General features: G+C 38.4%; 1 protein-coding gene across 7 annotated transcripts in view; it reads right to left on the reverse strand.

Annotated features, from left to right (window-relative positions):
* SPG11 (SPG11 vesicle trafficking associated, spatacsin) overlaps positions 1 to 17,078 on the reverse strand; it is a 77,056-nt gene that overhangs the window by 21,229 nt on the left and 38,749 nt on the right. For 6 of the 7 annotated variants that reach the window (XR_013826976.1, XM_079912244.1, XM_079912243.1 and 3 more), the window contains 7 exons: positions 16,237 to 16,402; positions 14,852 to 15,057; positions 14,491 to 14,599; positions 13,422 to 13,581; positions 12,774 to 13,046; positions 11,934 to 12,134; positions 11,054 to 11,161 (listed from right to left, as the gene is read on the reverse strand). Coding sequence is in view for 6 of the 7 variants with exons in the window: in XM_079912244.1 (XP_079768370.1) it covers positions 11,054 to 11,161; positions 11,934 to 12,134; positions 12,774 to 13,046; positions 13,422 to 13,581; positions 14,491 to 14,599; positions 14,852 to 15,057; positions 16,237 to 16,402 (1,223 nt within the window). In the remaining variant the exon portion in view is untranslated. The remainder of the gene's footprint in view (positions 1 to 11,053; positions 11,162 to 11,933; positions 12,135 to 12,773; positions 13,047 to 13,421; positions 13,582 to 14,490; positions 14,600 to 14,851; positions 15,058 to 16,236; positions 16,403 to 17,078) is intronic. The other variant, XM_079912245.1, reaches the window with a different exon arrangement.

Consider the following 17,078-nt stretch of genomic DNA (forward strand, 5'->3'; position numbering starts at 1 on the left):
TGATAAAGGACTGTTATCCAAAACATACAAAGAACTCTTAAAACTAAACAATAAGACGACGAACAGCACTATTAAAAAAATAGGCCGAAGAGCTTAATAGATACCTGACCAAAGAACATATACAGATGGCAAATAAGCATATGAGAAGAAGATCCATACCATATGTCATCAGGGAAATGCAAATGAAAACAATGACATATCACAACACACCTATTAGAATGGCCAAAATCTGGAAGTCTGACAACACCAAAGGTTAGCAAGGATATGGAGACACAGGAACTCTCATTCACTGCTGGTGGGAATGCAAAACAGTACAGCCATTTTGGCAGACAGTTTGGTGGTCTCTTCCAAAACTAACATACTCTCACCATATGATTGAGTACTCCTTGGTATTGATATTTACCCAAATGAGTTGAAAACTTACGTCCACAGAAAAACCTGCACACGGATGTCTAGAGCAGCTTTATTCATAATTGCCAAAACTTGGAAGCAACCAAGATGTCCTGCAGTAGCTGAATGGATAAATAGACTGGTATATCCAGACAATGTAGTATTATTCAGCACTAAAAAGAAATGAGCTATCAAGCTATGAAAAAGACATGAAAGAAACTTAAATGCAGGGTGTGGAGTCAAGACGGTGGAGTAGGAGGACGCAGAGTTCATGTCTCCTCATATCTAGGGCACCAGTCAGGCGCTGGTGAGGGACCTTGGACACCTAAGGGGACGGGAGGAATCCCTGTGTGACCAGGGTCTTGGTTCCCAGGCCAGGGGTCAGGCCTGAGCTCCTGTGGTGGGAGTGCTGAGTCCAAACCACTGGACTAACAGAGAACCTCAGACCACAGGGAATATTAATCAGTGTGAGCTCTCCCATTGGTCCTCATCTCAGCACCAAGACCCGGCTCCACCCAACTGCCTAAAAACTCCAGTGCTGGACGCCTCAGGCCAAACAACCAGCAAGACAGGAACACGGCCCCACCCGTCAAAAAAAATGAGATGACAAAAAAATATGGTACAGATGAAGAAGCAAGGTAAAAACCTATAAGACCAAATAAATGAAAAGGAAATCGGCAACCTACCTGAAAAAGAATTCAGAGTACTGACAGTAAAGATGATACAAAATCTTGTAAATAGAATGGAGGCACAGATCGAAACAATACAAGAAATGTTTAACAAGGGCCTAGAAGAACTAAAGAACAAACAAACAGTGATGAGCAACACAATAACTGAAATGAAAACTACACTAGAAGGAATCAATAACAGAACGACTGAAGGAGAAGAACAAATAAGTGAGCTGGACGATAGAATGGTAAAAATAACAGCCAAGGAGCAGAATAAAGAAAAAAGAATGAAAAGAAATAAGGACAGTCTCAGAGACCTCTGGGACAACATTAGATGCACCAACATTTGAATTATAGGGGTCCCAGAAGAAGAAGAGAAAGAGAAAGGGTCTGAGAAAATATTTGAAGAGATTATAGTCGAAAAATCCCCTAACATGGGAAAGGAAATAGTCAAGCAAGTCCAGGAAGCACAGAGAGTCCCATACAGGATAAATCCAAGGAGAAACATGCCGAGACACACATTAATCAAACTAACAAAAATTAAATTCAAAGAAAACATATTAAAAGCAACAAGGGAAAAGCAACAAATAACCTACAACGGAATCCCCATAAGGTTAACAGCTAATTTTTCAGCAGAAACTCTGCAGGCCAGAAGGGAGTGGCAGGATATTTAAAGTGATGAAAGGGAAAAACCTACAACCAAGATTACTCTACCCAGCAAGGATCTCATTCAGATTCAGCAGAGAAATCAAAAGCTTTACAGACAAGCAAAAGCTAAGAGAATTCAGCTCCACCAAACCACCTTTACAACAAATGCTAAAGGAACTTCTCCAGGTGGGAAACACAAGAGAAAAAAAGACCCACAAAAACAAACCCAAAACAATTAAGAAAACAGGAACATACACATTGATAATTACCTTGAATGTAAATGGATTAAATGCTCCAACCAAAAGACACAAACTGGCTGAATGGATACAAACACAAGACCCATATATATGCTGTCTACAAGAGATCACTTCAGACCTAGAGACACATACAGACTGAATGTGAGGGGTTGGAAAAAGATATTCAATGCAAATGGAAATCAAAAAAAAGCTGGAGTAGCAATGCTCATATCAGATAAAATAGACTTTAAAATAAAGACTGTTACAAGAGACAAGGAAGATCACTACATAATGATCAAGGGATCAATCCAAGAAGAAGATATAACAATTATAAATAGTTATGCACCCAACATAGGAGCACCTCAATACATAAGGCAAATGCTAACAACCATAAAAGGGGAAATCCACAGTAACACAATAATAGTGGGGGACTTTAACATTCCACATACACCAATGGAGAGATCATCCAGATAGAAAATAAATAAGGATACACAGCTTTAAATGACACAGTAGACCAGATAGACTTAATTGATATTTATAGGACATTCCACTAGAAAGTGGAAGAATACACTTTCTTCTCAACAGCACACGGAACATATTCCAGGATAGAGCACATCTTGGGTCACAAATCAAGCCTCAGTAAATTTAAGAAAGTTGAAATCGTATCAAGCATCTTTTTCAACCACAACACTACGAGATTAGAAATCAATTATAGGCAGGACTTCCCTGATGGTCCAGCGGTTAATAATCTGCCTTCCAATGCAGCGGACGCAAGTTCAATCCCTGGTCAGGGAACTAAGATCCCATATGCCACGAGCCCACACACTGCAATAAAGAGCCTGCACGCTGCACCTAAGACCAGATGCAGCCAAATACATAAATAAATATTTTAAAAAAAGAAATCAATTACAGGAAAAAAAAACTATAAAAAACACAAACACACAAACACATGGAGGCTAAACAATACACTACTAAATAACCAAGAGATCACTGAAGAAATCAAAGAGGAAATAAAAAAATACATAGAAACAAATGACAATGAAAACACAACAACCCAAAACCTACTGGACGCAGCAAAAGCAGTTCTAAAAGGGAAGTTTATAGCAATTCAATCTCACCTCAAGAAACAAGAAAAATCTCAAATAAACAATCTAACCTTACACCTAAAGCAACTGCAGAAAGAAGAACAAAAAAACCCCTAGAGTTAGTAGAAGGAAAGAAATCATAAAGATCAGAGCAGAAATAAATGCAATAGAAACAAAGAAAAAAATAGCAAAGATCAATAAAACTAAAAGTTGGTTCTTTGAGAAGATAAACAAAATTGATAAACCTTAAGCCAGACTCATCAAGAAAAAAAGGGAGGGACTTCCCTGGTGGTGCAGTGGTTAAGACTCCACGTTCCCAATGCAGGGGGCCCGGCTTTGATCCCTGGTCAGGGAACTAGATCCCACATGCATGCTGCAACCAAGAGTTTGCATGTGACAACTAAGGAGCTGGTGAGCTGCAACTAAGGAGCCCATGAGCTGCAACAAAGGAGCCCATGTGCTGCAACCATGGAGCTGGTGAGCCATAACTAAGGAGCCCTCAAGCAGCAACTAAGGAGCCCACATGCTACAACTAAGGAGCCCACCAGCTGCAACTAAGACCCAGTGCAACCAAATAAAAAAACATTTTAAAAAAAGAGAGAGGATTCCAATCAGTAAAATTAGAAATGAAAAAAGGAGAAATTACAACTGACACTGCAGAAGTACAAAGGATCATAAGAGACTACTTACTACAAGCAACTATATGCCAATAAAATGGACAACCTGGAAGAAATGGACAAATTCTTAGAAAGGTATAACCTTCCAAGACTGAACCAGGAAGAAATAGAAACTATGAACAGACCAATCACAAGTAATGAAATTGAAACTGTGATTAAAACTCTTCCAACAAACAAAAGTCCAGGACCAGATGGCTTCACAGATGAATTCTATCAAACATTTAGAGAAGAGCTAACACCCATCCTTCTCAAACTCTTCCAAAAAATTGCGGATGAAGGAACACTCCCAAACTCATCTATGAGGCCACCATCACCCTGTTACCAAAACCAGACAAAGATACTACAAAAAAAGAAAATTACAGACCAGTATCACTGATGAATACAAATGCAAAAATCCTCAACAAAATACTAGCAAACAGAATCCAACAACACATTAAAAGGATCATACACCATGATCAAGTGGGATCTATCCCAGGGATGCAAGGATTCTTTAATATACGTAAATCAATCAATGTGATAAACTATACTAACAGCTTGAAGAATAAAAACCATATGATCAACTCAGTAGATGCAGAAAAAGCTTTTGACAAAATTCAACACCCATTTATGATAAAAACTCTCCAGAAAGTTGGCATAGAGGGAACCTACCTCAACATAATAAAGGCCATATGCCACAAACCCACAGCAAACATCATTCTCAATGGTGAAAAACTGAAAGCATTTCCTCTAAGATCAGGAACAACACAAGGATGTCCACTCTCACCACTATTATACAACATAGTTTTGGAAGTCCTAGCCATGGCAATCACAGAAGAAAAAGAAATACAAATTGGAAAAGAAGTAAAACTGTCACTGTTTGCAGATGACATGATACTATACATGGAGAATCCTACAGATGCCACCAGAAAACTACTAGAGCTAATCAATGAATTTGGTAAAGTTGCAGGATACAAAATTAACGCATGGAAATCTCTTGCATTCCTATATGCTAATGATGAAAAAATCTGAAAGAGAAATTAAGGAAACACTCCCATTTACCACTGCAACAAAAAGAATAAAATACCTAGGAATAACGCTATCTAGGGAGACAAAAGACCTGTATGCAGAAAACTATAAGACACTGATGAAAGAAATTAAAGATGATACAAACAGATGGAGAGATATACCATGTTCTTGGATTGGAAGAATCAATATTGTGAAAATGACTATACTACCCAAAGCAATCTACAGATTCAATGCAATCCCTATCAAATTAGCAATGGCATTTTTTATGGAACTAGAACAAAAAATCTTAAAATTTGTATGGAGACACAAAAGACCCCGAATAGCCAAAGTGGTCTTGAGGGAAAATAACGAAGCTGGAGAAATCAGGCTCCCTGACTTCAGACTATACTACAAAACTATAGTAATCAAGACACTATGATACTGGCACAAAAACAGAAATATAGATCAATGGTACAGGATAGAAAGCCTGGAGATAAACCCACGTACCTATGGTCACCTAATCTATGACAAAGGAGGCAGAATATACAGTGCAGAAAAGACAGTTTCTTCAATAAGTGGTACTGGGAAAACTGGACAGCTACATGTAAAACAATGAAATTAGAACACTACCTAACACCATACACAAAAATAAACTCAAAATGGATTAAAGGCCTAAATGTAATACTGGATATTATAAAACTCTTAGAGGATAACATAGAAAAACACTCTTTGGCATAAATCACAGCAAGATCTTTTTTGACTCACCTCCTAGAGAAATGGAAATAAAAAGAAAAATAAACAAATGGGACCTAATGAAACTTAAAAGCTTCTGCACAGCAAAGGAAACCATAAACAAGACGAAAAGGCAACCCTCAAAATGGGAGAAAATATTTGCAAATGAAGCAACTGACAAAGGATTAATCTCCAAAATATTAAGCTCATGCAGCTCAATATCAAAACAACAAACCCAATCAAAAAATGGGCAGAAAAAAAAAAGTGGGCAGAAGACCTAAACAGACATTTCTTCAAAGAACACATACAGATGGCCAAGAGGCATATGAAAAGATGCTCAACATCACTAATTATTAGAGAAATGCAAATCAAAACTACAATGAGGTATCACCTCCCAATCAGAATGGCCATCATCAAAAAATCTACAAACAATAAATGCTGGAGAGGGTGTGGAGAAAAGGGAACCCTCTTGCACTGCTGGTGGGAATGTAAATTGATACAGCCACTATGGAGAACTGTATGGAGTTTCCTTAAAAGACTGAACTTAGAACTACCATTTTTTAGCAATAAAGTGTTTTTAAATTAAGGTATGTATATATATATTTTTAGACATAATACTATTGCACCCTTAACAGACTACAGTATAGTGTAAACATAACTTTTATATGCACTGGGAAACCAAAAAGTCCATGTGACTCACTTTATTGTGATATTCACTTTAGTGCGGTTGTCTGGAACTGAACCTGCAATATCTCAAAGGTATGCCGGTACTCTGCTTACAATAATGGACAGAATAACCTGACAGGAGACAAGTAAGGAAAAAGAGGACTTCACACAATAAACCAACTAGATCTAACAGACATACACAGAACACTCTACCCAAAAACAATAAAAAACACATCCTTCTCGAGTTCACATGGCATATTTTCCAGGATAGAACATATGTTAACTCCAATTAAGTCTCATAGATTTTAAAATACAGATATCATATGAAGTATCTTCTCTGACTACAATGAGATGATGTTAGAAGTCAGTAACAAAAGGAAAACTGGAAAACTGACAAAATTGTGGAAATTAAACAACACATTTTTAAAGAAGACTCAAATTACTAAATCAGAAATGAAAGTGGGGACATTACTACCTATTCTACAGAAATCAAAAGGATTATAAGAGAGTACTATGAACAACTGTATGCCAAAAAGCTGGATGATCTAGATGAAATGGACAGATCCCTTGAAACACAAAACCTACCAAGACTAAATCACAAAGAAATAGATATCTGAATAGACCAAATCTCCTAGTAAGGAGATTTAATCAGTAGTCAAAAATCTCCCAACCAAAAAAGCAAAACAAAACCAAAACCAATTCCTAACAAAGAAAAGCCATGGACCTGATGGGTTTACTGATGAATTCTACCAAACATTTAAAAAACTAATACCAATCTTTCTCAAACTTTTCCAAAAAACTGGAGAGGAGAGAACACTTCCCTACTTATTCTGTGAAACCAGCATAATCTTGATACCAAAGACAGATAAAGACACTACAAGAAAACTACAGACCAATATCCCTTATGAACGCTGATGCAAAAATCCTCAACACAAGACTCGCAATCTGAATTCAGCAGCGTATTAAAAGGATTATATACCATAACCAAATGGGATTTATTCCTGGAATGCAAGAATGGTTCAACATACAAAATTCAATGTATATGTCACAGTTTTCTTCAACAGAATGAAGAAAAAAATAACCCCACATGATCATCTTAATTGATGCAGAAAAAGTATGTGACAAAATTAAACACCACCGCATGATAAAAAAAAAACACTCAACAAACTAGGAATAGAAGGAAACTACCTCCACATAATAAAAGCCTTATGTGAAAAACCCACAACAAACATCATACTCAATGGTGCAAGACTGAGAGCATTCCTCTAAGATCAGGAACAAGGCAAAGATGCCTGCTTTCACCACTTCTATTCAACACAGTTCTGTAAGTTCTAGCCAGCGTGCTTAGGCAAGAAAAAGAAATAAAACGCATCCAAGTTGGAAAGGAATAAAATGATCTCTGTTTGCAGGTATGATCTTATATAGAAAACCCTAAAGATTCCACCATAAAACTTAAGGGTAAATGAATTGAGCAAAGTAGCAGGATACAAAGTCAACACACAAAAATCAGTTGCATTGCTATACACAAACAATGAGCAATCTGAAAAGGAAATTATAAAATGTTTCCATTTCCAACAGCATCAAAAAGAATAGGACTTCCCTGGAGGTACAGTGTTTAAGACTCTGTGCTTCCACTGCAGGGGATGGGGGTTCAATCCCTGGTCAGGGAGCTAGGATGCCACATGCCACATGGTGCAGTCAAAAAAAAAAAAAAAAAAAGAATAAAGTACTTAGGAATTAACTTAACCAATGAGGTAAAAGACTTGTACAATGAAAACTACAAAACACCACTGAAACAAACTAAAGACATAAGTAAATGGAAACACATTCCATGTTTAAGAATTGGAAGTCTTACTATAGTTAAAATCTCATTACTATCCCAAAAATCTACAGATTCAATGCAATCCCTATGACATTTTGTTTTTACAGAAAATTCTAAAATCATATGGAATCTCAAGGGACCCCAAATAGCCAAAACAATCTTGAAAAAAACTAAAAAAACTAGAGGACTCACTCTTCCTGATTTCAAAACTTACTACAAAGCTACTACAGTAATCAAAATAGCCAATGAAGACAGACATATAGACCAATGGCTAAGAAAAGAAAGCCCAGAAATAAACCCTCATATACATGGTCAAATGATATTTGACAAGGGTGCCAAGACCATTCAATAAGGAAAGAACAGTCTTTTCAACAAATGGTGCTGGGAAAACTGGATATCCACATGCAAAAAAATGAAGTTGGACCCTTACCTAACAACCTACACAAAAATTAACTCAAAATGGACCAAGGACCTAAATATGTAAGACCTAAAACAATATAACTCTTAGAAGAAAACACAGGACAAGAGCTTCACAACACTGGATTTGGCAATAATTTCTTGGCTAGGATACCACAGGCACAGGTAGCAAAAAAAAAATATGCAAATTGGACTTCATGAAAATTTAAACAATTTTGTGCATCAAAGGACACCATCAACAGAGTAAAAAGGCAACCCACAGAATGGGAGGAAATATTTACAAATCATATGTATGACATGGGATTAATATCCAGAATATATAGACAATTCCTAAAATTCAACAACCAAAAAAACAAGCAACTCAATTCAAAAATGGGCAAAGGACTTGAATAGACATTTCTCCAAAGAAGATATACAAATGGCCAATAAGCACATGAAAAGATGCTCAACATCACTAATCATTAGGGAAATGCAAATCAAAAATACAATGAGATACCATCTCACACCCATTAGGATGACTACTATCAAAAATACAGAAAACAGGGCTTCCCTGGTGGCACAGTGGTTGAGAGTCCGCCTGCTGATGCAGGGGACAGGGGTTCGTGCCCCGGTCCGGGAGGATCCCACATGCTGCAGAGCGGCTGGGCCCGTGAGCCATGGCCGCTGAGCCTGCACCTCCGGAGCCTGTGCTCCGCAACAGGAGAGGCCACAACAGTGAGAGGCCTGCAAACTGCAAAAAAAAACAAACAAAAAAACAAAAAAACAGAAAACAAGTGCTGAAGAGGATGTGGAAAATTGGAAGCCTGTGTACTGTTAGTGGGAATAGTATAGCTGCTATGGAAAACAGTATGGCAGTTCCTCAAAATATCAGAAATAGAATTACCATGTCATCCAGCAATTTCACTTCTAGGTAGATACCCAAACAAATTAAAAGCAAGGTCTATATATATTCGTACACAATGTTCATAGCAGTATTATTTGCAAAAGCTAAAAAATAGAAGCAACCCAAATGTCCACTGATGGATGAATGGATAGGCAAAATGTGATATATAAATACAATGGAATATTATTTAGCACTAAAAAGGGAGGAAATTCTGACACACGTTACAACATGGACGAATCTTGAGGACATTATGTTAAGTGAAATAAGCCAGTCACAAGAAGAAAAATACTGTATGATTCCACTTCTGTGAGGTACTTAGTCAAATCATAAAGACAGAAAGTAGAATGGTGATTGACAGGGGCTAGTGGGAGCGGAGAGTGGAGAATTTTACAAGATGAAAAGAGTTATGGGGAAAAAAAAAAGAAAAGAGAGCTATGGGGATGGATGGTGGTGCTGATGGTTGCACAACAATGTGAATGTAGTTAATGCCACTGAACTATGTACTTAAAAATGGTTAAGATGGTATAGGGCTTCCCTGGTGGTGCAGTGATTAAGAATCTGCCTGTCAATGCAAGGGAAAACGGGTTCGAGCCCTGGCCCGGGAAGATCCCACATGCCACAGAGCAACTAAGCCCGTGTGCCACAACTACTGAGCCTGCGCTCTAGAGCCCATGAGCCACAATTACTGAGCCCGCATGCCACAATTTCTGAAACCCATGAGCCTAGGGCCTGTGCTCCACAATGAGAAGCCACCGCAATGAGAAGCCCGTGCACCGCAAAGAAGAGTAGCCCCCACTCGCCGCAACAAGAGAAAGCCCGTGTGCAGCAACGAAGACCCAACGCAGCCAAAAATAAATAAATAAAATAAATTAAAATTTAAAAAAAGACGCCTGTTTAAGAAAACAAGGTTAAGATGGTAAATGTTATGTGTATTTTATCACAATTTTTAAAAATAATTTAAAAAAAAGAAGATACTGTATGGCTCTAGCCATGGAGAGTGACAGATGAAGGAAATGAATGTCCCTATTTTCTGTGATTTAGGAACTTCAGGCATATTTGAATAACTGATTCAGTATTTTCGAATAATAAAACTTTAAAATCTTCATTACAGTTAAGACGAATGTGATTGAGAGGAAAATCATATACACAAGTTCCACTGTGATGTATTTGTTGGGTAAAATCAGTATACGGTTCTGTCTCATTTATCATAAAGCTTTTTTGGGATAGAGAGGGCAAAAGTGCTGAAACCCCAAGCAGGACTAAGGCATATTTTCCTTTTTTACAGCTTCCTCTTTCTTCCATAGGGTTAATTAGCTCCACATGTAAATAGGTCTGAAACAAGCATCAGAATAGGTAAAGCCTGAAATTGACCATAAGGCTCAGCATCATTTGGACAGAGACCACAAGGAGTGTTGATGGAAAAAACCATTATTTTCTGTCACAGTGAATAAAGCGGTATTAAACACCCCTCACTCTCAATGCTCTTGGAGTTATTGTGGATTGGCAAAACATGGCCCCTGTACCACCACACTCCTCTGTATCATCCACAGTGGATACCATTATTCCCTTTCCCACTGAGCTTGGCTGCAGCCTCAGGATACTGATCAGAGTTCATTAGCACACTGGATGAAACCTCTCTGTCATCCATGGCAACTGATGTGCTGTAAGCAAGGTCCCTGCAACTCCTGTCCTGCCTCTCCATCTCTGGAACAATACAAATGATTCAGTTTGCATTATGCCACGTAACAGCTATTCAACTGCTGCCACATCCTGACTACGAGCAGACGAGAGGCCACTTTAGCCAATTTCAGATCAGCAAGAAAGAGCACTATAATTCCAACTTACAGTTTCAAGGCTCTTCTGGAACTCCAGAAGTTTAGCTTCGGCTTCCTCATAATTCTTGAAGAACATACACAGTTCATACATCTCCATCATGAAGAGTAATGGGGACTCCTTTGAGGAAGAGTTTGAATGAAGTTAAAAATCCTGACACTTAATCAATACTACATTCTCAATGAGTAATGCCAATATAGGAGAGGTTAAAGTAAAAAACAAAACTATTAATAACAGCTTTGTAGTAGAATGAAATCATATATATTAAAAAGAAAGGAAATTAAATTTATATTTCCTTTTGGAAAAAAGATACTCAGGCCAGGTACACCTACTCAACAGTCCATACTCCAGTCTATACTTGGTCCACTACACATGAGCAGAAGATATTCCATTAGACGCTGCTAAGACACCTCTACATACACTCCTGGGTAATGGGCTCCACTGATCTGTTAACCTACTGCTTGTTTGTGGCATTAATCCATACATTTCCATCACTTTGGTGGGAGCTTTTTGGTCAGAGGATAGCAGTTTTAGAAGTAGAGATTATGGATCTGAACCATAAGTAAACCACTTACTAAAGTACTCTGAGACCCTGGGCATGTTACTTAAGTTACTTAAGTTAAGTTCTGTGAGCCTTGGTATATCACTCTGTAAAATGAGGATAATATCACTTCATAACATTCTTCTAAAATATTACTTTATATAGGATTATTGTTAGAATCGACTAAAATAATACATATAAAGCACTGTGCTAAATAAATGATAGTTCTAATATCGTTATCTGTTGTTGGCTTAAAAAAAAAATCCCAGAGATAGGAATAACTTTAAAAGCCAACGGGGGATATTCTGAAGTAACCCTTTTAAACTGAGGAAAGAAATGGACTAACACTACCTTAAAGAAAAGCTGGAAACCTCTGATGAGAGTTTTGCTCTTCTGCCGTGTTAATAATGTCCTCCAGATGACTGAGAGGTCCTCAAGGTCCCAAGTATGGCCCTCCATTGAGTCCTGAATGTGTCCCATTGCTTCAGCTGCAACACTGTGCTCCACAGAAGTGATGATCCAAACACAGAGGCAAGGAATAGCACTGGCGTCCTGCCAGTGGATAAGAACTTTTCAAAATAAGATAATGACTGCACATGGATTACTTGACTGCAGAAGCTTCCAGCAATGCTACAACTACAGATGGATATTTCCTGTTTAGAACAAGTCACCTCACGAAATTGGTTAAAATGACTTGAAAATCCTTCAAACATGAAACAAACTCTAATGAACAACCAAGGGAACAACCAGTTATAAACTGTCCTGCAGAGTATAGTAGGTCAAAAGGCCAAGAAACCGAGGGGATATATGTGGAGGTCAGCAAAGTACTAAGTATAAGAAAACAAGACTGTCCTCTACAGAACTGCTGATCAAGGGACTGTTCGGAGCATCCCTCTTTCCTGCTCAAGACACAGATGTGGTCGGTCCACCAAAGCATCCTTCTCTATGACTGCCAACCGGAAGCCAAGGCTCTGATCACTTAAGTTACTGAACATTAAGGCACAAGGAAATGCACTAGATGGCCTGAAGCCTAAGCTGGGGAAGCACAAAAAGTGGCAGTGACCTTGGAAGCACATGCTAGGGCCTCACTGTCATCACCTCACATTCTCCATGATTATCAGCCTTCCCTGTCTCTTCCCACTTTTTCTACTGCCCTCTGAGTCCCTAATGTAGGCTTCTCAAGATTCTCACCTGGACACATGAGGCCAGGACACTAAGGATTGGGGCCTGTTGTTTCACTGCTTCTGCCAGGAGCCAGCACCAGGAGTTTGGCACCTCTGAGCACTGAAGCAGAATTTCAAAGAAATCAGTCATCTCTACTTTGTTTCTTTGCAGTTCCTGCGGGGACTTGTTGCAGACTTGATCACTGTCCATTCTAGACTTGGACACTGAGGGCAAGTTCTCAAAAGCCAGTCTTAAGTGGTCTTGAAGAACAGGGCTGAAATATTGGAGAAGAGATTTCACCTAGAAAACATATTAGATGATTGATGATCAAAAAAGACAACCAACTTCCAATTTCAGCTGGAGCTGAAAATGTTGGAGAAAAGCATAGGCACAATTGTTCTTTCTCACCCTGAACTGCATCAGAGGTGATCATATAATTTTACATAGTTGTTGTGTTTGAGTAAGTTTCCATATTCAATCTGGAGTCACAAAAACTCTTCCTTCAGCTCTTTAGTAGTAATGACTAGTCCTCTGAAGCCAACCCACTGAAATCTTAGTAAAAATAATAGTATCATAGCAAACAAAAGCCTATGTATATACAACAGAAAGAACACTGTCTTCTGAGAAGTGTTCCAATTTCTCTTCTTGAAAAACTGGCAACAATCGGTTGCTTACCTCCTCTGGGTGGTAATTATGGAGTTGGCTGTGAATAATAAACTGTAACCAATCATTTGCTTTGGCACATTCTCTAAGGTAAGATGTGCTCAGTTTCAGATTGTGGAGCCTGCAGAATTGTACCACTAATGCCCACTGGCTGCTGGATTCACTGGATAACCTATAATTGGGAGTGGGGTTGGGGGGTAAGAGGAAAAAACTCGTTAAAATGTAGCTTTAAACTGGAAACTTAGTAAAAAATAAACTACAGTATATTCTCTAAAAAGCCTTTCAACAAATACTTATTAGACTGCTTTGGGGGAAAAAAGGACTCTTTCACCCATAATGTACAATAACTTTCTTAGCATACTGGCAAAATTCATTCCTTTTTTATCAACCAAGTATCTATCAAACCAGCTATGCACCATCTTTAGGAGAATTGAGAAAAATAGTCACTCAAGAAATTGTCTGAGTGCTTAATTCTCTTGCATGATTCACTTTAGACTATCAGAGCCCTGATCGGTGCCTGGGCTTCCTTGCTAAGGGGAGGGTACCTGCTGAGAAGGAAACTGCTGAGAGCAGTCAGTGACAGGAGGTACACGAGAATGGTGCATTCCCAGGGTCGGGGTAGCGGGTCAGCCCCAGTGGAGAATAGCACAGAGGAAAGATGACATAAATGTATAAGGAGAGGGGCTTTTGTGGCCAGATGGTCACCTCACCTTCCATATATTATATGGACATACATTAGCAAGAAAAAAATCAAGGACATCACTTAAGAGTCAAATTTTGTGACATCTATCGTGCTCCTTCTGAAATGATTTCAACATGTAACACTTAAGAGACTTCTCAGACCAGCAGCACAGTAGAGGAGACAAAGCTCTTCTCCACCTCTTGGAAACTCTATCTGTAAAGAGGGAATCATTATCTTCACCCTTCTTTTACTGATGGCAAGATGCAATTGAAATCTGTTATGTGCTTGATGAGTAAGAAGATAAGGTCTGGTGAAAACATGTGTTGGCAGAAAGACTAGGCAAACAGATTGGAACAATAAAGCTTGCTAGAAAAGAGGCTGGGATCACAACTCACAAACCTCTTTATTTCCTGCTGCTGAATGCTGTCCCATATACCTTCTTCTAAGAGAACAAGCAATTCTTCTATGGTTGACTTTTCACCCATAGCCAGTTTAGATAGTTTTTCAGCTATAAGAAATATAAACAACAAAATATGGTCAAGAGAAAAGGTCGGGAACTGGGCAGTTCTGTTTGAAGAGTATGGCCCAGAGACATTTCAGAAACCCATTAAAGGGCCCAATAAAGTGAAATAAAGTGCAAAAATTCTGCAGAAGAAGGATGAAACAGAAGATAACTGTTTCCTCCCCAATCACTCACAATTCAATGCCTTAGACCTATTTGTCCCTTGTCCTCTCAACAAATGACATAAAGGTGCTGTACCTAGAGACTCTCTGATAAAGTTGTACTGAGCATCTTCATTTCTACACGTGTAGCTCAAAATTATATTGGCCACTTTCATATCAACTCTGAGCTTGAGGCTGTCGAGGCCAAGCAGTTCTAAGAAACAAACACAGGCAGCTCCTATTGATGGTATGTGGAAGGAGGAGAGCCCTAAAACATAGGCTTCATTGCCTACTTGCTGGATTCTGAAAAAGAAAGGAATCAAAATCACATGAGCACGTGAACATTTTTTCTCACCAGGAAAAGCAGATTGAATTACATCAGTGATACTTGGAGCATCAGATGCATGCGATTTTTGACTTCCTCCCCCTTCCCTTTTTCACCCCTTATATACATCCATTTAGGTTCTAGGTAGCTTTTAGTCTCCTTCTGGCTCCATAGCCCCCTATTCCCTTATATTTACCTTCTCCTAAAATGCCTACTCATAGTCCAAATTATTTTTGCTTCCAACTTTATTCAGGGAACGTGGAATAGAACTTATGAAAGACTACCAACTTATGATCTTATTAATTGTATGTACACAAACTACCAAGAAAATTAATGCCACCTAAAATTTGATATCATAAAGCACATACATTTTAAACGACTCATATATGTACTTTTACATGAATAGAAAAATTCTGAGGAAAGATGCACAAGAAATTAACCATGTTTATATACCATGTAGAATGAAGATGAGAGAATGAGGGACTTTTTTCTTTCATTTTTCACCCTTCTGACCTACTTAAATATTTTAACATAAAGATGCATTATTTTGTTAACTATAAAACAATAAATAAAATAAATCTGTATTTAGCTGCTGATTATATCAAATACTCCTCCCAATTCTGTGCTTTATAAAAGTGAATTATAAAAGACCAAGATCTTAAATACAGAATTCACATCTCACTATAGAATTCCCTCTTTATAGTAATTGCTAACATTTGGCAAGCTCCTGGATCATTATTTAAAAACATGCTTTTCAGATATATTTATTATCTTATTTAAAATATATTTTAATCTTTTTTCCTATTAACAAAAGTAAGGGAATTCCCTGGCGGTCCAGTGGTTAGGACTCCATGCTTCCACTGCAGGGGGCATGGGTTCAATCCCTGGTGGGGGAACTAAGATCCCGCAAGCTGCATGGCGCGGGCCAAAATACAAACAAACAAAAAACACAAAAGTAAGACAAGCTAAATGCCAAAAACCTGGGATATACAGAAAAGCACAAATGAAAAAATACATATATATATAATTCCCCGGTCAAATATAATTACTAACTGTGGTATGTTTCCAATAGGTTTTTTATATGCATTTATATGCATGTGTAAAAGTACACAGATATGCCTTTTATTAAGAGTACAAATTATGTTTTAAATACTTACAGCTGCTTGGGGGTCTTGCTCTTGGTTAATTCCTGAACCAGAAAAGTACCAAACGCAAACGATGGTCGTCCATGATGTAAATAATAAGCAAAATTCAGACGTTCTACTATAGCATATTTATTAACCAGGTCAGGGCTAGAGAAATGTGGGAGCTGACTCGCTGCATCTGGGGGGAAAGTGAAGCAGTATTAATCCCCTGCACCTCACCATGATTAGTTTCAGATCTGCATGTGGAAAACTTTACTCTGCAATGGTAAAAGAAAACTGGTTGCTGTAATCATTTTGTACCACTGTGTATCACTTTGAACCACCAAGATGTAATAATTTTATTTTAATATGTGGAGGTAGCCCTCATTTTATACAAAAATGTGTACCTGAGAAGCTACATAAAAACTTATAAACAGGGGCTTCCCTGGTGGCGCAGTGGTTGAGAGTCCGCCTGCCGAAGCAGGGGACACGGGTTCGTGTCCCGGTCTGGGAAGATCCCACATGCCGCGGAGCAGCTAGGCCCGTGAGCCATGGCCGCTGAGCCTGCGCCTCCAGAGCCTATGCTCCACAACGGGAGAGGCCACAACGGTGAGAGGCCCGCATACCACAAAAAAAACCAAAACAAAACTTATAAACTATGCTTTTCCCCTACTGAACTTGTTATTTTAGATGCTTTAATTTTGTATCTGATGATCCATTAAGTTCACAGTGGCAATAACCCTTTAACTACAAAATCTCTGCTAATGATTTGCAAGTGTAGCTTTTTAATTCATTCATGCAGCTCATATTTATATGAATCCTCTATTCACCAAGGCCAACTCACTGTACCTTTCTCCAACAAATACTTTGAGAAG

The sequence above is a fragment of the Stenella coeruleoalba genome, assembly GCF_951394435.1.
Source record: "Stenella coeruleoalba genome assembly, chromosome: 2".
Lineage (NCBI taxonomy): Eukaryota > Metazoa > Chordata > Mammalia > Artiodactyla > Delphinidae > Stenella > Stenella coeruleoalba.